Below are 24099 nucleotides of genomic sequence, written 5' to 3'. Positions count from 1 at the left end.
AAAACCATAGCAGAACTTTTAAATGTAATCAAAGAGACAGGAAGGCACTGTAATGATGCCAGAACGGGTGTCCTATCTTCTCTCGTGTGTGTTCCTGTTAAAACCCTGACTGCAATGTGGTTTTTCGAGCTGTGGGTTTATCCATCACCCTTTTTTGGCAACCCAGTGAATAAGAAGTTACAGTAGTCGGGTGGTGAGAAAACAAAATCATGCATCAGTTTAATAGCAGCATGTGAACTCATATATGATCTATTGTGCTTTTCAAGCGAATCAAGGCAGACTGAGCAACACTGTGAATGTGGCTTTATAACTTAATTCACAGTCTAGATGTACTGGGCATGAAATCTCCCTGTTAAATGTGCAATAATAAAACAATAAAACAGAATAGAAGCACTGCAGGAGGCCCCAGTGTGAATACTGTGTATTATATGTTTTGGTAATGAAACATTTGCACTGATTATTTGAGCAAGAATTTACATTACAAAAACATAGCAGTATAATATTTAGTATAATTATTCTCGATGTATTCACGCGGTCAGTGGATCCCTCATCTGACCAGCATTTGGCCTCGTTTTTGTCCACGTGCCTGCCATGACCTTTGACCTTTGGGCCTAAAAGAAGGGGTCAAAGATTAAGCAGGGTGATGTTATGGGCCTCTTTCTCTCTTTATGGTTTCTGGGGCGCTGCCAGGCTTGATAGATTCATTTAAACCCTAGATCGTTTATTTCCTCGTTGATTAGCCCTGTATTTAACCCCTTTGTGCCCGTATGTGAAATGCTGCATTTCTTGTTCTCTGAGCAGGAAATCTTAGGATTTGTTTTCAAATCAGTCAACAGGGTTTTTTCCCTTTCATATTAAAACAAGTCTTTTTGGGGCTGATTTTTAACAGAAAACTCAAATTTGTGAATTTAAGCAGGAAAATGATTCATGATGAAAAGGATCTAACGTATGACTACGCTTATATGCAAAGGTTTGAAAATAAGCACAAATCTTGTGAACATTTTAATGCACAATTACTGTTCATTTGCTGAATATAACCTGGAAAAAAAAGAGACATAAAATGTGGCCTGTGCAAAGGTTAGGCCACATTTTATGTTATATATTTGTATTTCTGTCCCAGTATGTTAAACTCAATGAATAAATAGAAATTGTGCACAAAAATGTCTTATTTTAGTGTTTATATATATATATATATATATATATATATATATATATATATATATATATATATATATATATACACCACGTGTGATCTGGATATAGTGATTTGACCACAGGTGTTCAAATTTATGCATATGACTCCAAAAATATAACCATACAATTTTATCACTTTAGACGAGTCTGTGCTATCCTGTGTATATGTGCAAACAGATATACTTTTATTCCAACTCTCTCATATTGTAACTTATGCATGTTTTTTACTGCCTAATTTATGTCTATTTTTATTTCTATTTTTATTTCTATTTTTATTTCTGCCTAATGTATCACTGCTGTCAGAGCAATGTACCTCCAAAATGGTAACTTTACAGGAGAAAGAAAAATCTCTCTTTATTTTCAATGTAAGTCAATGGAACCACAATTCTTTCCGAGTTATTTTGGGCCATTTCTTTTGGACCATTCATCATAAAATTTATCCATAATGTTTAGGGCAACAGGCATTTACAAATGATGTCAAAAACTGAAAAATGGAGATACAGGGTTTTCTTCCAACAGCAGCAAAATATATACACACATATATTCAATTCAATTCAATTCAATTCAATTCAATTCAATTCAATCCACTCTATCTATCTATCTATCTATCTATCTATCTATCTATCTATCTATCTATCTATCTATCTATCTATCTATCTATCTATCTATCTATCTAGCAGTCAAAATAATTTGTGTGGTATTTTTTCCTTATCGGATTTGATTGCTGGGCATTGCTGTAATTAATTGTCTCCACTCATATTATTCTAGAAATTCAATGAAGAAAACAGTTTTTAAATCATTCAGTATGCAGATGATAAAATCTCCACACCTCAGTGGTTCAAACGCCAGCTGAAAAGCTGCACCAACGTGAGCCGACAGGCTGTAGCGCACAATGTGAGCAATTTTGTAAAGCTTGTGCTCTTCTGAGGCACAAAGGTGGGTATTTGGTGACATAAGTGGCCTGTTTGAGGCCATTTGGAGGCGAGGTATTGTGTGAGGAAGGCTTTGCAATGGCATTGATTCCCACTAAACGGCACGGTGCACGGCTTCTAAAGCCATTCTCTCCATCAGACGACAGACAAAACACGTACACCCTGCGGAGAGTTAGCCACCGTGCAGAGCTGAACACAGGAGCCGCATATGCTTTTAGTTACTGCTTTACTCTGTAAGGCTGCATATATGCATACTATTCTCTGCAGCACGGCCTGCTGCTTTACACGTAAAGGTCACGGCCAGCTAAAAGCAAGCTCTCTGCCTTTTCACCTTCATTCAGAACTATTCATTCACCGCAAGAGCTTGTGATGTTATTGGATTTACAGCCACACTGTCTTGGGTGGAAGAGGGTTTTCTGCATGTCGATGGGCGTTAGTGATCATGAAGGACAGAGAAAGAAAGAAAGAAAGAAAGAAAGAAAGAAAGAAAGAAAGAAAGAAAGAAAGAAAGAAAGAAAGAAAGAAAGAAAGAAAGAAAGGCATTCGAGACATGATTTCAGTGCAGTTTATTCAAATATATAGACTTTTATTTGTATGTCTCAGTCTAGTTTATTCACACAATACAATACAAATCACAACATAAACCTTATAAGAAATGATCCATATGTGTTTACCTTTATTTTCCAGAGTTTTGTGTGAGGTCTTGACGAAGGCAGCAAATGACCATACATTAGGATGGTGACCTGATGTTTAAAAATGAGTACACACTGAATCTTGTACACACGTCTGCACATTTTAATCCACGGTCGCTGTTTATTTGCTTCATTTAACATACAAGGGGGAAAAATAAGACATAAAGTGTGGCCTGTGCAAAAGTTATGGCACATTTCATATTGTGTGTCTCATATTCCCTGTGAGCTAAGCAGAAATTGTAGAAACAAAAGTGTCACATTTAAGTGTGCACTCCATGGTTTGGGTATAATTTTACGTAATTTGACCGTTCATACCCAGCTGAGAAATGTGGAGAAAGGTCTGCCTGCTCTGATGTGACAGTAAAAGCAGGAGCGATGAAAGAATGTTTCTGTGACTCGCAAACAGAAATTATGCAAACCAGCCTGAGCTGATCAATACTTTGTGGCATGCTGAGACAGGCCAGTAGAGATCAGGAGGTCGGTGAACCTTTTATACTTTTATGTTAAAGTATTATATTTATTTTTCTGTGTGTATCAGTGTTTGAACACCCCTGTCAAATTGTGTGTGTGTGTGTTGTGTGTGTGTGAGTGTGTAAGGAGAAAAAACTTACATGTGGCATATATATATATATATATATATATATATATATGTTTTTTCTCCTACATGGAAAAAAACATATTATGGCATTTCTTTTTATTTTAGTGAACAATTTGTCTTTATTTGCTTAGTTTAATATATTTGAAAAAAGCATACAATCTTAAATGTGTCATAACCTTTGCACAGGCCACCTTTTATTTTTTTATGTTTATTTATTTATTTATATATTATTTATGTTTTACTTGTCCCCAGTATGTTAAAGCTCACAAATAAACAGTAGCTGTGTATTAAAATGTCCAGAAGTGTGAAACTTTTTTTACACTTAGACAATTAACAAAGCCAAATGCCAAGTGCACGCAACCGCATATCGGGTCTGTTATCAGTATAAAATAAGAGCACTGGGTGTTATTCGCAGCTGCACTCGAGTTGTTTGCTTGTATATCCAGTATGTATAACTGCTTATACAGCTTAGCAAGTTCCAGACCTCTTCTCAAATCTTTTAAAGAACAGATTATCCTGCTATCCTGTTGTGTTTATTCTCACATTGTACTTTCACCGGCAGCACCAAACTTACTGCTCAGAAAAATAGTTTAAACAATCGTGACTGTCTAAGACTATTGTACAGTACTGTACACAAATAAATCCTGCATAATTGAATATATGCGAAGGTCCTTCAAAGGCTCCCTGGTAAATGCACTGGGCCTCATTCACCAATAACTTAGTAAGTTACGTTTTTTCTTAAGTGTGGTCTTGAGAAAAGCTTAAGAAAATGTTTAAGTCAGATTCATGTTGTGTTCTTAAAGCGCAGAACCGTTCTCACCTTTGTGCTCTTGAGTGTGTGTAGATTCCGTTCTCACCTAGGAACAAATCCCAAATAAGAAAACACTGGTGAATGTCAGAGTCTTCATAAAAGTGTAAGAGTGGGTATTAAGAAGGAATTTGTTAAGCACTATTGGTGAATAAGGTCCAATGTTTCTATATGTAGAATGTAAAAACATTGTCTTTACTAAAAAAGCTATACACACACACACACATACATACATACATATATATATATATATATATGTATATGTATGTATATATATGTGTATAATGCATACATATAACATACACATATTGCTGTGGTCAGAAGAAAATCTCATATCTCCAAAATGGTAATTTTACAGGAGAAGGAAAAAACCTACATCACTTTTAATGTAACTTTTCATTTTTTCCAAGTCATTTTGAGCCATTTCTTTTGGTCCGTTCTTCATGAAATTGAAAAATTCATGAAAAACAATGTAAAGGCCAACAAGCAATTTCAAATTCTGTCAAAAACTGAATAAAAAACAAAAATGGAGACACAAGGTTCTGACAGCAGTGATATATATATATATATATATATATATATCGCTGTTGTCGGAAGAAAACCTTGCATCTCCAAAGTAGTAACTTTACAGGAAAAGGAAAAAACATACTTCACTTTTAATGTAAGTCAATGGAACCAGACGTCTTTCCAAGTAATTTTGGAATGTTTCTTTTGGACCATTCTTCATGAAATTTACACACAATATACAGAACAACTGATCTGTTCAAATTATTTCAAAAACTGAAAAACAACAAAAATGGAGATACAAGGTTTTCTTCTTATTCATATATATATATAAGAGAGAGAGAGCGAGATTAAAATATGTATTGTTCTCTCTCGTCCTTTTTTAATCATCAGAATCAACTATTGTGATCAACCCTCCTTTTGTAACCTTCAGTAGGTTGCAAAAATTTTGGCGCCCCTGGTCAAACTACACTTTCTATGTGTCCATAACACGTCGTCCAGAGACACACTTGTGTATATTTTAACACACTATTACTGTTTATTTACGGTCTTTAATTTACTGGCAAAAACTGAAAGGCAAAATGTGGCCTGTGTGAAAGTTATGGCACATTTTAAGTTTTGTGTTTTTCCAAATACGCTATATTAATCAAATGAATAGAAGTTAATTAAATATAAATTCTAGAAAACAATGAACAATGCACCATAAAATTCTCTCCTGAGAGCACACGTAAAAGGGCCTTTAATCACAAATTTAAGTGCATAACTCAGCTTGAAATATTGTAAAAAAAAAAACAAAACATAAATTATAAAATGTGCCGTAACTCTTACGCAGACCTCATGTTTCATTTTGGTTTTTTTTGTAATGCGTGAAATTTAGCAAACAAACAGCACCTGTGTATTCAAATTTTACCTTTCCTCTTTGCATAGTAAATGGTTCTGGAGGAACCGGTCTATGCATATATATTATATATATATTATATTTGAGTGTGTTCTCTGTAGAGGTGTGTTAACTCACTTTCACTTCCAAAATCGACCATTTGACAAAATAAAACCTTTATTCATTGTAATGATCCAGCTGGGGCTGCGGCCGTTTAAAAGCAGAGTACCTTCACACACACAGACACGCAAGATGCAGCAGAGATCTAGTTAGAAATGAGCAGTTAAAGCCGTGTGCAGGTTGTGTGCTGTGGGACGTTGCTGACTCCTGTGTTTGGTGGTCTTTCTCTGGCACTGATAATGGGGCGACAGACCAAAGGCCACGAGTCAAACGCACAGCTTTACACACAGCCTAAAAGCACAGCAGCAGCAGAACAGGTGACCAGGACATCTCTGACCTCCAGTAACCGTGTAAACCGCTGGATTCAAGCTTATTTTTCATTTTCATAAAAAGGGCAGTTTCCGTGCAGCTGTTCGAGACACAGCAGGCCAGCTTGTGTGGCTGTAAAGCTCTCACATATGCAAACCAAGACTAGTTACTCATTAACTCAGACTTCAGTCACTCAGCCAAAGCACAGGCTTCGCAAAATCAATACCACCATCACTGAAGATGAACAGTGCTTATAATCACAAGTCAGAGGCATATTTACTCTTAACATTCATACAACTGCAGTCTGAGAGACTCTCAATGGACTTTATTGTGCCCTCACTGTTAAAACAAGCAGCCGAGACCCAAAGTCCTGCAGGCTGACCGTTAATCATTTCAGTTACACAATTACACTCTTAACAAAAGAGACTCTTCACAGGTTTTTTATTAAAGGCAACAGTTATATTGTAGATAGTTTGTATGCAAAAGCCTATTTTGTTGATTTTTCAAAGCTAACTTATTATTAAAACATCCTCTACAGGACGCACACTAAAATAGGACATTTATCTGGAAAATTTAGTTTCGTTTCAATTTAAAATACTGGAAAAATAATTAAAATAAAAACAAAAAAACAAAACATACACACACACACACACACACATATATATATATATAAAATATGCTGCTTCATTTCTTTCTCCCCAAAATGGTCAATTTAGCACATGAACAATAACTAATAACTGGGGCGCTCAAACATTTGCATAACCTACCAAAAAAAACATTTTGGTTCTTTGCACAGTTAAACGGTTCTAAAAGAAGAACCGCTGTATAAGGTTCTTTATAGGGCTTTTCATAACATTGTATTACATGCCATGAAAAAGGGTTCAACTATTGTTGCAAGCCAAAGAGAAAAAGACTATAAAGCCCTTTTTGCCACGATACATACTAAATAAAACTAAAAATGAGCATCATCTTTTTGTTTTTCTACATCAGTGAAGTGATAACACATGGCCAGATCATTGTCCAGTCTAATAACACATTTTATTGATTTTCTATGTGGAAAAGAAAGTCTGTAACACATCCTTATTTGCTGAGATGAATACGTTAGAGAGAAAAAAAAAGAAGCATAAAATATATTGTGCAGAACTTTTTGCACAGGCCATATTTAGTATTTTCCCTTGTGTGTTCAAATCAGCTAACAAGCAGTAACTGTGTATTAAACTGCGCTGAAGTCTCTCTGTAGACGACGTGTTCACTTATTTACACATAGAAACATCAACAAATACCAGGGGTGCACAAACTATTGCGCCTGTTTTTTACATGTGTTTTATAATGATTATTATGAAGCAGTGCTGAGCACTGGGCCAGTTACACACTACATGACATTAGAATAAACACAAATAAGCACAAATACAGTAAAGCGGAATAATGTGCTGTTTTCAGTTATGAAAGTTATGAATATGCAGAATTAGATGGACACGCATTTGGTTCCTGACCTCTCACTGCACTCCAGCCATCACTTAGATTCGTTTAACTGCATCACCTGATTGACTTTCATGAAGGATGGATCGGATAAAGGAGGTGCTGAATGGTAACTGTAAATGGACCTTAATGAGAAATTCGGAAATTGGACATTTTATTTTAAAAATCCCAGATCAACTGCTCTACGTACACTTTTTTGGTGCAGTGCTGTTTGTGTATGTGGTTGTTACAGTGCTTTGATGACATGAATGTAAAAATCTCAAACCAAACAAGGCAAATACTGAATCTTGAAAGCAGTCAAATGAAAATTTTATGCTAAACAAAGCCTCAAAATTAAAGTTCGTAGACATGCTTAGCTCAGGCTTAGGCTTAATCTGGCCCTTTATTATTGAAACATGTTTCCTTCTTAAAGACACACACCAATTTCCAAAAGAACCAAACCGAAGCTCGATTAAAATATGCGAAATTTAAATCGACTCAATAATCCACTATCAAGATAAAAAACAACAGTGGGTTGAATTTTTCTTTCACCCTTATTCGACCAGCTAATCCCACTGAGATTACGGACCTCTGTTCAAATGAGCCCTGAGAAAATGACCGCTGCTAACTGCTTCTTCTTCTGATGGTGGCTTCAAATTCCAAGTCATCCAAACCGAGAATCTTATATGCTAATGTGAAAGGTCATCCGGCGCGAGCCCATGAGGGCTGACCTCTGACTCCTGTGACCTTCTGGTCTTTTCTCCTGATGTTCTGCACTTTTGCAAGACAAACTGGAGCGTGACTGAAAAATAGGAGAACCTTGTTCAGGTTCAGACGTTCTTCTGCGGTGGAGTACTGAGCAAGAACTGGCCTTCATCCCCCACAGAGCCACGCTGACATCTAATCAGGTATCCTGTCCGTGTTTATTAGTTTATGCAGAGCTTTTCCTTCCTTTGGCCTCAGATTCGTCTCTGAAGCTCAGATCAGCGTCTGGGTTGATGTTTTGTCTCATTTGCTACAGGAGTTTCAATAGGCCGCACATTTTAAGCTTGGCTGGGTCGCCCATCTGGGCAACCTGGACCACTGCCCATCCGAAAGTATCCCAGAGTAAATAAATAAATAAATACAATACAGTACAATAGGAGTATTTAGCCAAACTTTAACCCAGTTCAGATGTTTTGTGAAGGATAAACAGGACAAGCCAAAGGAAGTTCATTCATTTATTTATTTATTTGTTTATTTTTGGGACTAAATTACGCAAACACTTGTCTTCCAGCCGAGGACCAGCCTGCTAAACTACACAGAGTATTTTTCGACCACCGATTTTTCATGGCTCCAAATTTTAGTGACGCTTTTGGTCTCACACCTTGATTTTTATTGTTATTGTCAGTGATTTGGTGGGACAGGGCTTCACTGTTGTTGCCCAGGGCCACCAAATGGTCCTCATCTGTCCCTGATCTTAAGGCAGACCGTTTCTCCCACTGACACACAAAAACAATTCTGCTCATTTTATTTTTCCAGCAAGCGATGAATTTGGGATTCAGGCTTGTTTCTGTTCGCAGGCCTGCTGTTCAGCCAGAGGTGATCCTCAAATGCTCTGGAGAACGTTTTGTGTTAAGACATTAAGACATTTGTAGGTAATGAGAAATTCTTAAACAGTTTTAGAAAATTGAAATAAATTGAAATAATAAGGGAAGCAGTTTGGGCCACAACTCTGGCTTTTTCCGTCCAGGTCTTTAACTCTTTAACATATTGGGCCAAATGATTTAAGACTGTAGGTTTAGTAAATAAAAACTTTTAGCTTGAAATTCCAAGTTAAAATTCCAAGCTACTCCAAATTTACTCCGGTTTAAAAGTTATTCCTGATCCGTCCAAGAAGACAAGACCATCTCTACAGGGAAAAATAGTTACATGAACTGACACACACACACACACACACACACACACACATATATAATTTTATTTATTTGTATATATATATATTTGTTTGTTTATTTACTTGTTTATTTTCTATATAGTTTGTGTACCGTTTCCAAGTGATTACTTTTTGGTCAGTTTGGCTTTGATTTTTTTAGAAGCAATTCACAAAATGTAACGTGTTACTTTATTAATTTCAGTGTTACTTTTTAATTCAATTTTGCACTATTATTTTTATTATTGTTGTTATTTTTCATTGTTGTTGTTATTATTACTATTTTACATTTGTTGTTATTATTATTTTATTGTTGTTGTTGTTATTGTTATTATTGTCGTTGTTGTTATTGTTGTTATTATTATTATTATTGTTGTTGTTGTTGTTGTTACTTTTGGTCGATTGTGATGCACAAAAAAGTTAGCCTCCATCACACCAACCGATTCAAACCCATCGCCACTACACTGGACGTGTCCCTCAGAGTGAGAGAAGACGAGCTCCCAGTTCAGCCGAATCATCCCCATAACAGCAAAGCGGCCGCGTCACTTAATCAAATGAAGCTGGAAGCAAGAAAACAGACGCGCCGCGCCGCTCGGGCCGCGTGTTAATCGCGGGTGTCAGGACTGGAACACTGGAAGTGTTATAGTCCTGCTGTCTCAGAGCATCTCCTTCTCTAAACCAGCGTCAGGAACCTCGAACACGCCTTCACCTGCATGTCCATGTCTTCCCCATGTCTTCCATGTGTTCTCTGGGCAGAACTGAGAACAAATCTGGAGACTTTTTATTATGAAAAGGTTTTCACTACTTCATTGATCTTATTACATAAGATTTTAAAGTTTTAACCAAACTTTTTTAAAATCCGAACTTGAATGAAACAGCGAATAAAAGTGTGAAGATAACGCGCAATTTTAAAAAAAATCTGTGAGAACATCGTTTAAGGTGAACTTGAATTAACTTGTTTTTAACTTGTTTAACTTGAATGACTTTAAATCAACCAGAAGTCGCTGTGCAGCCTTGTTTCCCTCACCACGCTACGTTTTTATCTATGGCGTAAATTTGAAAATCGAATTTATTCGAAATTCGAAAATCGAATTTGTTCGAATATTTTCAATATGGAATTCGCTTGTGAAACATTCTATCATCGCGTTTCTCAAAGTGCTCTGGAAGGTTCTAGATTCTGCAAGGGAGCGCTCCGAGTTTGCTGCAGTGCCCCAAACGCGCGATGAACGTTCAGAAGTGCCGCAGCTTTTAATGAGAGAACGCGCTAAATATGTCAGCCGCTCAGATCGAGCTTAATTGACTCGGAGACGCCGCGGGAAATATCGAGCTTCCTCTCCTTCCCTTTTTAGCCCGAGCTGATCTATATCTCAGCAGCGCTGCCCGGGCTGAACCGGCTGTGCTGTAGTGGCTTATAGTGGCTTAAACGGCCTTTAGTCCCGCACGGAGAACTCACGCCTTTTAGAGAACCAGCGCAGTTTAAAACGAATTCAGCTATAAAAGTGTTTTATTCCAGTACTGAATTATCACTGAAAAGGTCGGTTTGAGTTTACTTGATTCAAACGTGTGCAGTGACGAGTGAGTGACTCGCATTACATCAAACCAGTCTTTCACTCAGCTGGATGAACTTAATCAACTTCATTTAAGGCGCTTTTTCACCGCAAAGCTTCTTCTGTTTTATAACACAATAAAATCTGAATGAAAGCACAAAACGGCTGATCCATTTTAGAGGTGTTTATTATTATTATTAGTAGTAGTAGTAGTAGTAGTAGTATTAGTAGTAGTAGTAGTAGATTTAGTATTATTATTAGTTATAATAGTATTATTATTATTATTATTATTATTATTAGTAGTAGTAGTAGTAGTAGTAGTAGTATTAGTAGTAGTAGTAGTAGATTTAGTATTATTATTAGTTGTAATAGTATTATTATTATTATTATTAGTAGTAGTAGTAGTAGTAGTAGTATTAGTAGTAGTATTAGCATTATTAGTATTATTATTATTATTATTATTAGTAGTAGTAGTAGTAGTAGTATTAGTAGTAGTATTAGCATTATTATTATTATTATTAGTAGTAGTAGTAGTAGAAGTAATAGATTTAGTATTATTATTAGTTGTAATAGTATTATTATTATTATTAGTTGTAGTAGTAGTAGTAATAATAATAATAATAATAATAATAATAACAACAACAACAATAATAATAATAATAATAATAATAATAATGAAGTCGAACAATGTTTCGTCTGTTAAACTTTTTTTTAATTACAGTTACCGGTCTCAGCTCCTCTGTGGGGGTGTTAGTGTTAGTGGGCTGCTAACACATTAAAGGAGGACAAGGATGAAGATGAAGATGAAGAGCTCTTAAAAGTCCCTGTAATTCTTCCTCTGATGAAGACCGCGTGAAAGTGAAGCAGAGAAAGTTCCCCGGAGCTCGAGCTGGAACTGATTTGCGTTTCAAAAGCACCACTGGCGCACGAGACCAAGAGCTCACGGCGCGTGGCAAGAGAAAAAAGGGTTGCAGATTTCCAAACCGGCGCGTTAAAAATAATAAAAGTCCCCAAAAAGCGACGTTTGCTGAGACGGGTTTCATTACTTCACTTTTATTGTTTGTCTTTTCACAGGCCCGCTATCCAAATACATCACAGACACACGTCACAGTTAGAGCAAGCATATATAATAATAATAATAATAATAATAATAATAATAATAATAATAATACACTCTCAAAACATCTAATTCATGCTTCTTTGAACACAACGTGAGTTCAACGGATACAAATGGTGCGCACATATTCTTTTGGAGAGCATAATAATAATAATAATAATAATAATAATAATAATAATAATAATAATAAAAGGTAATTTGCAGTGAAAGCCCATTGAAAATGAATCCCTAAGATGAGCTTCTCATCTCATTACACGTTGAAGGTCCTCGAGACAGATCTGTCCTTCCAAAGCGTGAGAAAGTGACCTGCGCAGTGTCCATCCACCCTCGGCTTAAACCTACTGATCAATCAGCTCGCGCTCTCCGGGCTCCGTCCTTCTTCTCCCTACGGCGTCTCGTGATTATAACAGCACGTATGAGTACCAGAGTCTTCCTATAATAACAAACAATCAAACGCGACGATCGTCTTCAGCAAAACAAAACAACCCGCTCTGATGGCCCAAAAGCCCCCTTCACACCGCCCGCGCGCTTCTATCCAAAACGAACACCCCCCACTTCCTCCACCCCCACACCCCCCCTCCACCCCCGCCCCAGACGACCCCACACACACATATCCCGCGTGCACCCAGCGGCAGCAGCAGCAGCGCGTGCATCGGTGCGAGCTCTTTTCCATCACCGCACTCACAGCCGTGTAATAGGGGAAAAACGAGGAATGCGCGAGACTTACCGAGAAGCGTCCGTCCACACGCTTGTGCACGTCTGTGCGTGCGTGCGCACGGTGCCTCGCGCGCACCGCGGCGAAGGGGGCCAGATGCCGCGCTAACGGTGCGGATTAGCATGGGGTCCGCGGCACAATGAGCCCTAATCAATAGCGCTGCAGCGCGCGGCAGATGGGCTGGAGACACCAATGGAAGGAGGACTAGAGGGGGGGGGGGGGGGGGGGTGTAAGCGCCCACGCACACGCGCGCTCTGTTCCACACGCAGGCACCTCGAAGCGCGTGCAGCCAGAAAAGTGGAGCCCAGGATACGAGGGGAACGCGCGGACGCTGGCCGTCGCTGGGCTCGCGCTGCTCGCGGTCACCCTTTGGAGGGGAGCCGCTTCAGAACGCGGGCAAACTTCAAAGACTGAGATGGAAACAAAGTCGCTCGTGCGAAGCGGCGCGCTGTAAAGTAACGTGACGGGATCAAAGCGTCCACAACGCAAACACAGACACTCATATTGTGTCTACACCCAGCAGTGGACCCTCCACGAGCCTCCCGGGTTTCGCGCTGAGTGCTGGAGGCGGTAAAACAGAGTTAAAGCTGCAGCGGATGAGTTTTGTTTGGGGACTATTTGGCCTCACAGCACGTGTTTGCGTTTAATAGGCTTTCGCTCTGAAAGCCTTGACGTCATTTATGCTTAAGTAATAAAGATATGATGACTCACTTTGCTGCAGCTGGTGTCACTCGTCAAAGTGGTTTGATTGAAAAGTCACGTGGTGCTTGATCTTCTAAGAAGAACACATTCAAAGAAGACAACTATTGAGCAAGTAGGGGGCGGGGCTACCCAGAATCCCTCGCGAGTCATTTCTGTTTATTAGCTCTTCTTTATCCCTCAGATGTTTTCAAGCACGTTCATGTGCTACATATACACCCTTCAAGGGTTCTTTGGTAAACACACCGGCTGCACGGCGAAATGTTCCTCAGATTGATGGTATATGGTTCTCCTTAGAACCTTTTTTGAAAGGGGTTCTGCTACTGATGAAAGGGTTCCATACAGAACCACATGTGCAACGCATGTTCCATCAGTCTGAAGAACAGTTTCACCATGCAAATGGTTCTTTGAGTGTTAATGGTTTTAAACAGAACCCCTGTCTTTACTAAAGAACCACTGGCAGAAACATCTCTTATAAGATGGTTGTTTTTGATGCTGCATAGAACCCTCTCCAAAACGGTTCTAGAACCGTATGCAGCACGTTCTCCTCCGTTCATCTGAAGAACCATTTCCCCCTGCACAGAATCATTTAAGCATGCAAAGGGTTCTTGAAGTGATCAATGGTTCTAATCATTGTCTTTGCTAAAGAGTGTTTAAAGGGGTACGGAGCCCCGCTGGTGACATCCTGTACAAATTAAAAAAATGCATGGCCACGATTAAGGATCTCGTTCCCACGGTTTGCCAAGGCGTGGCCATGAATGAATTATCTCGTTCCCGCGCCTTACTAAGTCGTTTTTATTTATACAGGATGTCACCAGCGGGGCTCCATACCACACACCTTGAAAAACTGAGTTTTCAGACAAAATTCTTCTAAAGGAGCGAGTTCCACCTGAAGGTCTGAAGAAACCGAGCTTGTCAGGGTTCGCAGTTCAGAACAAAACCTTCTCAAAACTATCGTAAAATAAGATCTCGGGCAACAGGCAGTGAATTCACTGAATTCCCGTCACCGCCACTGAGAACAGCTCTGATTTATACCGGAATTTTGAAACGTCGGTGGATTTCTCCTTTAGACTAGCGCTTCTTTTGAGCGCCTCTGTTTGGACGCCAGGCCTCGACCTGAACGCCCAAGATCTCAGCAGTCTTTGCAGAAAACAGGGAATGAATCAGCGCGCGAGGCTTTCATCATCTCACATTAGTGTCTGATCAAAAAGCACAAACGTGGGGGCAAAGTTCTCTCCCTCCCCCCTCTCTCTCTTCCTCTCTCTCTCTCTCTCTCTCTCTCTCTCTTTCTCTCTTTCTCTCTTCCTCTCTCTCTCTCTCTTTCTCTCTTTCTCTCTCTCTCTCTCTCTCTCTCTCTCTCTCTCTCTCTCTCTCTCAAAGCATTGATCTGTTTCTATGAATAACGGCCTTCCTGTGTTTTTCCTGTTCAGCCAATCACTCTCTGCGCTTTTGGAGCGCGCGAGAAAGCAAAGTGGCACAACAATGCAAATCAGAGAGAGTCAGCTTTATATTTCCTCTATGAATCCATCAGAGATCGATAATAACACACAGAGTTGAGCAAAATACTGTGATAAAGCAGTGATGGCTGAAAACTGAATATACTGTCCTTAATGTACGTAGTAATGAATTCCACTACAATGCATACAAATGCACCATATTCAGCAACACTTAGGACACATTTGCAATACATAAAATACTTGGACGAAACTCTGCTCTTGTCATTTTTTAATTTAGTTCTCATTGTTTCTTCATGTAATTTTTACAATAATGTTTCTTGAACTTTTTAATTATTCAACTGAAAAATGAACACAAACATCCCAGTGCCGTTTTAGCACTGTCATCACCTGCTTCAGTCCACTGCTGCTCCCATAATCCCACTACTACTTCCAATATCCCACTGCTGCTTCCATAATTCCACTGTTGCTTCCATAATTCCACTAGAGCTGCCACAATCCCATTGTTGCTTTCATAATCCCACTGCTGCTTCCATAATTCCACCAGTGCTTCCATAATTGCTCTGCTGCTTCCATAATTCCACTGCTGCTCCCATAATCCCACTGCTGCTTCCATAGCTCCACTGCTGCTCCAATAATCCCACTGCTGCTTCCATAATCCTAACAGTCCTTCCATAATCCCTCTGCTGCTTCCATAACTCCACTGCTGCTCCCATAATTTCACTAGTGCTGCCATAATCCCACTGCTGCTTTCATAATTCCACTGCTGCTTCTAGAATCCCACTGCTACTCCTATAATCCAACTACAATCTCATGAGCTAAACCAACATTTTGCCACATCCCAAAAACAAAATCTCACAAATATGACTATGAAGTGAGTAGCTGTGTGATCTTCAGTTAATGGCATGTATATAACTTACTATGAAATGTACAATCCCAAAACTCATCAATATTAAACGTGTCTGCTACTGAGGACACTGTTCAGTCCACTCATCCCTCAAAAGACTTTACTAACACTCAGATTAATAACAGGCTCATCACATTGATTTATCAGTCTACTCAGGCTTTAGCAGAGCTCAGTAACACTGAGATTAATAACCGATCACATTGATTTATCAGTCTACTCAGGCTTTAGCAGAGCTCAGTAACACTGAGATTAATAACCGATCACATTGATTTATCAGTCTACTCAGGCTTTAGCAGAGCTCAGTAACACAGATTAATAACCGATCACATTGATTTATCAGTCTACTCAGGCTTCAGCAGAGCTCAGTAACACTGAGATTAATAACCGATCACATTGATTTATCAGTCTACTCAGGCTTTAGCAGAGCTCAGTAACACTGAGATTAATAACTGATCACATTGATTTATCAGTCTACTCAGGCTTTAGCAGAGCTCAGTAACACTGAGATTAATAACCGATCACATTGATTTATCAGTCTACTCAGGCTTTAGCAGAGCTCAGTAACACAGATTAATAACCGATCACATTGATTTATCAGTCTACTCAGGCTTTAGCAGAGCTCAGTAACACTGAGATTAATAACCGATCACATTGATTTATCAGTCTACTCAGGCTTTAGCAGAGCTCAGTAACGCTGAGATTAATAACTGATCACATTGATTTATCAGTCTACTCAGGCTTTAGCAGAGCTCAGTAACACTGAGATTAATAACCGATCACATTGATTCATCAGTCTACTCAGGCTTTAGCAGAGCTCAGTAACACTGAGATTAATAACTGAGCACATTGATTTATCAGTCTACTTAGGCTTTAGCAGAGCTCAGTAACACAGATTAATAACCGATCCCATTGATTCATCAGTCTACTCAGGCTTTAGCAGAGCTCAGTAACACTGAGATTAATAACTGAGCACATTGATTTATCAGTCTACTTAGGCTTTAGCAGAGCTCAGTAACACTGAGATTAATAACTGATCACATTGATTTATCAGTCTACTCAGGCTTTAGCAGAGCTCAGTAACACTGAGATTAATAACCGATCACATTGATTCATCAGTCTACTCAGGCTTTAGCAGAGCTCAGTAACACTGAGATTAATAACTGAGCACATTGATTTATCAGTCTACTTAGGCTTTAGCAGAGCTCAGTAACACTGAGATTAATAACTGAGCACATTGATTTATCAGTCTACTCAGGCTTTAGCAGAGCTCAGTAACACTGAGATTAATAACTGATCACATTGATTTATCAGTCTACTTAGGCTTTAGCAGAGCTCAGTAACACTGAGATTAATAACTGATCGTCACATTGATTTATCAGTTTACTCAGGCTTTAGCAGAGCTCAGTAACACTGAGATTAATAACCGATCACATTGATTTATCAGTCTACTCAGGCTTTAGCAGGCATTTTTGTAAGAAAGCTCTTCTTTAGAGAAATTTTTTACATGTTATCTGCTGATTTTAAAATAGTTAATGAGCACGCATTAATAATGTTTCTTTTAAAGACGGCATCTCAGGCTCCCACTTTGCCTCACTCATGGAAGGAACAGCCAACAGGGCGCATTACCCTAAGTTACATCTAGCTCACTTCACCATCAGCCTATCATCCCTTCTCTTCTACTCTCACTGGACTCACAGTCACAGCCCCTTTCTGAAAATGGTTCTCGATAGCACCTTGCTTGTCATCGTAACAATAGCAGAACACTTTTTGGTGCTACACTGAGCCATTTTCAAAAAAATACAGCACGTTCTCCATCAGTCTGAAGAACCATTTCACCAGGCAAAGAGCCACTGAAGCGGGCAGTGGTTCTATATAGAACAATAGTTCTGAATAGAACCATTGCCTTTACTAAAGAACGCTGGGAGAACATTGATCTTGAACATATAGTGATCTTAGTGTTTTACATGCAATAAATTGCATAATAATAATAATAATAATAATAATAATAATAATAATAATAATAATAATAATGAACACAAGAACACAGCTGAAAGGCCTGTGCATCTGTGACGTCTCTACGTTTTGTAATTTGTCGTCACAGTGGCTCGTCCCATTCACAGAACGACACGGACGCCACAGTGGCACGCGGTCACCATAGCCCGTACGGAATGCTCGTCACAGTGGTGTGTCGTCATAAAGGCTCTCTCCATTTCCAGAAGGCGTCCCGCGCGCGCTCCAGTGAGGCTCCCGCTGCTCCTCCTCTGACAGCTGATCAAAAGAGGGGTGACGTGTGCGTGTGTGGCGGGAGGTGGGGGGGGGGTCTTGGGGGGAAGGGGGTAAATAGGTCACGCTTTTCAGACCACTGTCCCCCTCGCGCTTAATTACAGGCCCTTTAAACAAAAGCAACATCTGCGCGAGCTCCAAAACGAACCGGCCGCCCAGCGCGAGGCCGCGCGCGCACTGCACCCAAGCCCAAGCGGTTACAAGCGCAGCGAGGCTGTTTTCACTTCTGAACCGTCCTGGGAGCCGTAAAGGACAACTGGCGCACAAAGGAGCGCGAGACCTCCTGGACCGATAGCGGCCCACGCGCGAGGATGCACACGCGCCTCAGGAAAGAGAACTCGCTGAGTTCTATGACAGCTGTACACCCTTTGAAAAAGAGGGTTCCTGAAGGGTTCTTTAGCAAAGGCAATGGTACCATGAGTACTACGTAGAACCACTGGTATGCTTAAATGGTTATTTACATTGTGGAATTCTTCAAATTGGTGGAGAACATGTAACCAAAAAAAAAAGGGATTGGCATCGCTTGACATTGTAACCATAGCAGAACCCTGTTTGGTGCTACATAGAACCATTATCGAAAAGGTTCTAACCATATACAACACATTGTCTATCAATCTGAAGGGTTATTCACCACGCACAGCATGCAAACTGCTCTGTTTAGAACTCATGGTTCTACATAGAACCACCCCCTTTACTAAAGAACCCTTGAAGAGCCTGCTTTTGTAAGTTGTGAGAGGCGTGCACGCCAACACTTGGTACAGTTTAGTAGCAGTGTTTCCTTCTACTCCTTCAGAGTGAAATAAACAAGAGTTTGGGTGACACTTATTAATTGATTAGGACATCGATTGCTACAGCAACGAGAGACGAAGCATTTAAACTGAAAACAATAAGTCGTGTGTGTTTAAATTTGCATTAAATCCATGCAACGTGGATTTATTCGAATATAAATTCGATTAATTCGATCACAGAACTGTGGCATGAAGGCATATGATCCAAAAACCATCTGAGAAATGCTTTCAGAAGCGTGTTCGAAACGCTGGGGAGCCTCTTACTGGCATTTTAAGCAAATGATTCAGTGATCTGGAATGCGAAAGGAGGCAGATTTGACTCTGCAATCGCAGCAGACCGAGAGAAGAAAGAGTTTTCTGACATTTTTAATCCAGATGTAGAAGCTACGCCCAGTTTAAATTATTTTAAGTTATTCCACCCGTATTCCGACAAGCCCCGCCCACCTGCGCTGGGAGTGGCTAGTAGTTGTACCCACTGTAGCCTGTGGCAGAGCGCTCGAGAGTGTAAGCTAACAACAAATCCCTGCGCACTAGGCATGATAAACACTAGCCAATCCTCGCGCTTGCCCGAAAACGGGTGGGAAATGCAACAACGGCGTCTCTCAACCTCTCTTGACTCTCAAACCGGCTGCGCCAGATTGGACGCGCCAGAGAAGGGGGCGTGCTTTTGGGAATACTATTGGTCAAGTAGGGTGTCCGTCATTTCGCCGGCAACGCCCTCTTTCCCGTCACGCTTGGCTGCGCGGGCAACAAGCCCATCCCGGGCAGCTCCAGCTGCTCCAACAGAAGACGTAGGAGGAGGAGAGGGCTCGGACATGGAGAGAATCAGCACTGGCCCGTTTGATAGAGATTGGTCGTTTTTTTTTTATTTATAAGCCAAAAAAAAACTTAAAAAAAAAACAATAACCGAGAGGCCTTAGAAAGAAGACAAATAACAACAAGAAGAAAAAACAACAACAAGAAGCAAACAACGCTCACCCCAGGCACAAAAATCAAAGTGGATCAAATGGACTGAATGAAGACTGCCTACAACGCCTATCGATGCCTGGCCAAGGATCTGGACGCTTACGCCATGAACCCGGAGATGACAATGGACAGCATTGGCAATCTGCACGGCGGCGGCGGGATAAGCCATGAGCAGGATCTGATGGGCAGCCCCAGCCCCCACCACAGCCGCGGCGGCGCGGGGGCCTCGTCCTTGCGGATACACCAGGACCTGGCTTCGGCGTCGTCGCGCCCGATGGTGTCCGGCATGGCCACGATCCTGGACGGCGCGGGCGAGTACCGACCGGAGCTTTCGCTGCCTCTCCATCACGCCATGAGCATGCCGTGCGACACGTCCCCTCCCGGGATGGGCATGAGCGGCACCTACACCACGCTGACCCCCTTGCAACCGCTACCCCCCATTTCCACGGTCTCGGACAAGTTCCACCACCCACACCACCATCACCACCACCACCACCACCACCAGCGCTTGTCCGGGAACGTGAGCGGCAGCTTCACGCTCATGCGGGACGAGAGGGCTCTGCCGGCCATGAACAACCTCTACAGCCCCTATCATAAGGACATGGCCGGGATGGGGCAGAGCTTGTCTCCGCTGGGCAGCAGCCCGCTGGGCAACGGCTTGGGCTCCATCCACAACGCCCAGCAGGGCCTGCACAACTACGGCGCGCATGGCCATGACAAGATGCTGGGCTCCAACTTCGACCCCCACACCGCCATGCTGGCCAGGGGGGAGCAGCACCTCGCGCGAGGCCTCGGCGGCCCCGGCGCGGCGGGCATGATGCCCCACCTGAACGGGATGCACCACCACGCAGGGCACCCGGGCCACCCTCCATCGCACGGGCCTGTGTTGGCCTCCAGTCGGGACAGGCCACCCTCCTCCTCCTCGGGCGCGCAGGGCAGCGGCTCAGGCCAGCTGGAAGAGATCAACACCAAGGAAGTGGCGCAGCGCATCACGGCCGAACTCAAGCGCTACAGCATCCCGCAGGCCATCTTCGCGCAGAGGGTGCTGTGCCGCTCGCAGGGCACCCTCTCCGACCTGCTGCGCAACCCCAAGCCGTGGAGTAAGCTCAAATCCGGGAGGGAGACCTTCAGGAGGATGTGGAAGTGGCTGCAGGAGCCCGAGTTTCAGAGGATGTCCGCGCTACGGCTGGCAGGTAAGACAAGGTGGAGTTTCCTTTACTTCGAATATTTTTCGGATTCTGAACCAATGATTGCGCCCGGTCTTCTTTAAAGAAATTCTCTAAAAAATGTGTTTGGCCTCTACTTTTTTAATAAATTAAAAAGAAATGAAACTCTCGATTCTTTAAAGCTTTTATATTTCTTTAAAGAAAATCCTCCAATGTGCATTGCTTTTGCTCCTTCTTCTTACAAGGAAATAAAAAATGCTGTAATATTTATATTAAATATATAGATAGATAGATAGATAGATAGATAGATAGATAGATAGATAGATAGATAGGTAGATAGATAGATAGATAGATAGATAGTAGCAACAGCAATAATAATAATAATAATACCAAAATCTTCCAATATTGTGTCGCTCGTGTGAAATAGTTTGACCGTTATTGGTCAATAATTACGATCAATATCAGTGACGAGAGCATAATCAGTTGTTTCATATCCAAAACACTTATTCTATTGATCGAGCCAGGTCTGGAATATTTTCAGCACTGCGCTGATCATTTTCCAATTTCCAGCACTTTTATTCTTTTATTCAAAATGCCAGAACATCTGGTTCTGGACCGGGACAGAGATTTAATTGGGTTTCCCACTTTTGGGTCAGATTTGGAGCTGCATTTGTTCACTTCATCCCTGTCTTTAATCTGAAGATTTTCGCCTGTGAATTAATCCGCGACAGTGCGCAACTTTACTGTTAATAATCCTCTCCGCTGTTTTGCGCTTTTGCTAAACGCAGCGGCTTTTAGCGTTCGCTCCTCTTTATTAAGGAGGCTGTGTGGTCTGTAACGCTTGTGCTGGTTGGAAGCTCTGGGAGCCCCGCTGTTCTGTCCTTGCAGCAAGGTTGTTGCCCCCTCTAGCGATGGTCAGTGCATCTCCAGCAGCCCCCTTTCCTTTGTTCCTGAGGAGAAAAGAGGGGGCTGAAGAAGGCTAATCACTTTTTGAGCATTGATTCCGAGGCATTGTTTGCGGTTCTGGTTTGTTTATGCGGTCAAACGGCTCGGTCCAGCGCGTGTTAGGAAGCGTCACTGGCTCTTCTTCATGCCCAGGATTGTGCTTCAGGGGGGAATAGCCTGGATTATCAGGCTGTTGTTGTCATGATGATGGGGGAATGGAAGGGATTGGAGAATTTGGGCAAAATAATCGCATTTATTAACGATTGAATGTGCAAAATGTAAACATAAAATTGATGCGAGGCTCCCGTAAACGTTCCTCAGACCGTCTGAGACAGCAGACGAGTATAATATGATAACAGTGACCCTGCGCGACGTGTGTGTAAAAAGCTGGAGCGCATACCAAAACATTAGCGAGTTTTATCAGCGCATACCATCGTGGCGTCCATCGATTATTCGAATATGTTCAATACATCCACATAATGAAGTGGCGTTTAGATGGACGGACGGGAAAGGAGTCTGTCTTGAGAAGGTCTGTTGGAAGGAATGAGAGGAATGTCTTTTATTTCACGGGGTAAAAAAAAGCCGCACTGATAAAAGCGTTTTTCAACCACTATATTCAGCGATTGACCGCGTTTTATTTTTTTTTTTTTGTGCCTTACAGATGGGGGCTTTTTTTAAGGGGAGGGGGGTCAGTGGGGTATTATGTGATCGGTGCAAGGCAGAGGGGCAATTGAAAAGAAGAACAGAAGCTGCATCGGCTCAATGAATTATTGATAGAAAGCTCCGCGTGACCCCGCAGCTTTCAACGTCACCTTGTCTTGGGTTAACCAGGCAAAATGGGAGTGCGCGCGCTTGGCTTTTGTTCCACATAGCGCTGCATTGCATTTCTTCTTTTTAAAAAAAAAAAAAAACAGAAGTAGAAGAGTTTGCTGGAAAAGGTATAGCTATATATCTTAATAATATAAATAAGGCGCAAAAATGCGCAGTCTGAAAAGCGCGCTTTAAGGGAACGCGAATATTCGACGCTTCTAATCACTGCGTTTGCGTGTCACCGTGTAGGCTAGACGGGGGTCGGCTTTTCCTTTGGCCACGGCCGGCGGCTGCAGGTGCCAGCTCGGTGATTTGAGCGCAGAAAATGGCTCCTGTCCTCGCGCTGTTCATTTAGTCAAACCAAACGTGACATTTGACTCCGGGCTCATTCCTCCTCTCTCCCTGCAGCAATCAGCCCGGAGCAGCAGCCCGAGAGCCCGAAATGATCAAAAGGGACAGGCAGCATTAAGAGTTCAGCTCCGGCGAGATTGGAAAAGCGCGCAGCTGGCTGGAAAGCGCGCGAAACAAACACATCTAGAGCCGCATTAAAAGTGTCGCTGTTGGGGCTGTGAGGACAGAATCCGAGAAAAGGGTCATCAGAAAAAGACTTACAGCAAAATCGAGATAAGCGTCAGAGTTCCGATTGATCAGGCTGATTAACTCAGGTGGCACATGACCGGCAAACTGCGGTCAATCGTCTTCATCAGTCGGGCTTATCACAGCCGTGATGACAGCAGCGGTTATAACTCCGCTGTTTGGCCTTTTTCTTCTGTGGGTTTGTTTTTCTTTTAGTGTTTCAGTCTTAGTTATGTCAGATGACAACCTTAATCCCAGTGGGCAACCTTAATCCCAGTGGGCAACCTTAATCCCAATCTAAAACACAGAAATATAGCAAACCCAAACAGAAAAATCACACGACTTCTACGTGTGAACAGCCACCTCTCACACACGTGGGCCTTCACGTGTTATTTTCTTGGGCCATGACAGGACTTCAGTCCACATGCGCTCATATATTACTCACATTAAGTCAGGTTTGATCATATGGTGTTGCCTTTATGTCACGTGACCACATGTTATTCCGCACATGTCAACATGTGATTGCATGTTATTCAGATTATATTACATCATCACAAATTACGCCTAATATGTGGCCTTATCACATTTATTCACACGGTCCCATGTGATCGCATATTTTCCCCCCAATTATGCCACGTGATCTCATATTATTCCCACTATGTAACATGTGATCATGTTATTTACGTATTATTCCCATTACGTCACATGTGATCATATATCAT

The 24099-nt window shown here is 41.4% G+C and overlaps 1 protein-coding gene across 2 annotated transcripts in view; it reads left to right on the top strand.

Moving 5' to 3' along the window:
- Window positions 1-19717: 19717 nt before the first annotated feature.
- The window catches only part of onecut2 (one cut homeobox 2), a 41123-nt gene continuing 36741 nt past the window's right edge, over window positions 19718-24099 (top strand). Inside the window, exon 1 of one of the 2 annotated variants that reach the window (XM_017713228.2) lies at window positions 19718-21073. In XM_017713228.2, the coding sequence (XP_017568717.1) occupies window positions 19930-21073 (1144 nt within the window). In that variant the 5' untranslated portion in view covers window positions 19718-19929. Of the gene's footprint in view, window positions 21084-24099 lie in introns of both variants that reach the window. The other variant, XM_017713237.2, reaches the window with a different exon arrangement.

This window comes from Pygocentrus nattereri, chromosome 16, assembly GCF_015220715.1.
Source record: "Pygocentrus nattereri isolate fPygNat1 chromosome 16, fPygNat1.pri, whole genome shotgun sequence".
Classification (NCBI taxonomy): Eukaryota; Metazoa; Chordata; class Actinopteri; order Characiformes; family Serrasalmidae; genus Pygocentrus; species Pygocentrus nattereri.
Note: the sequence above shows the minus strand (reverse complement) of the source record. Positions and strands in the feature narration are given on the sequence as shown.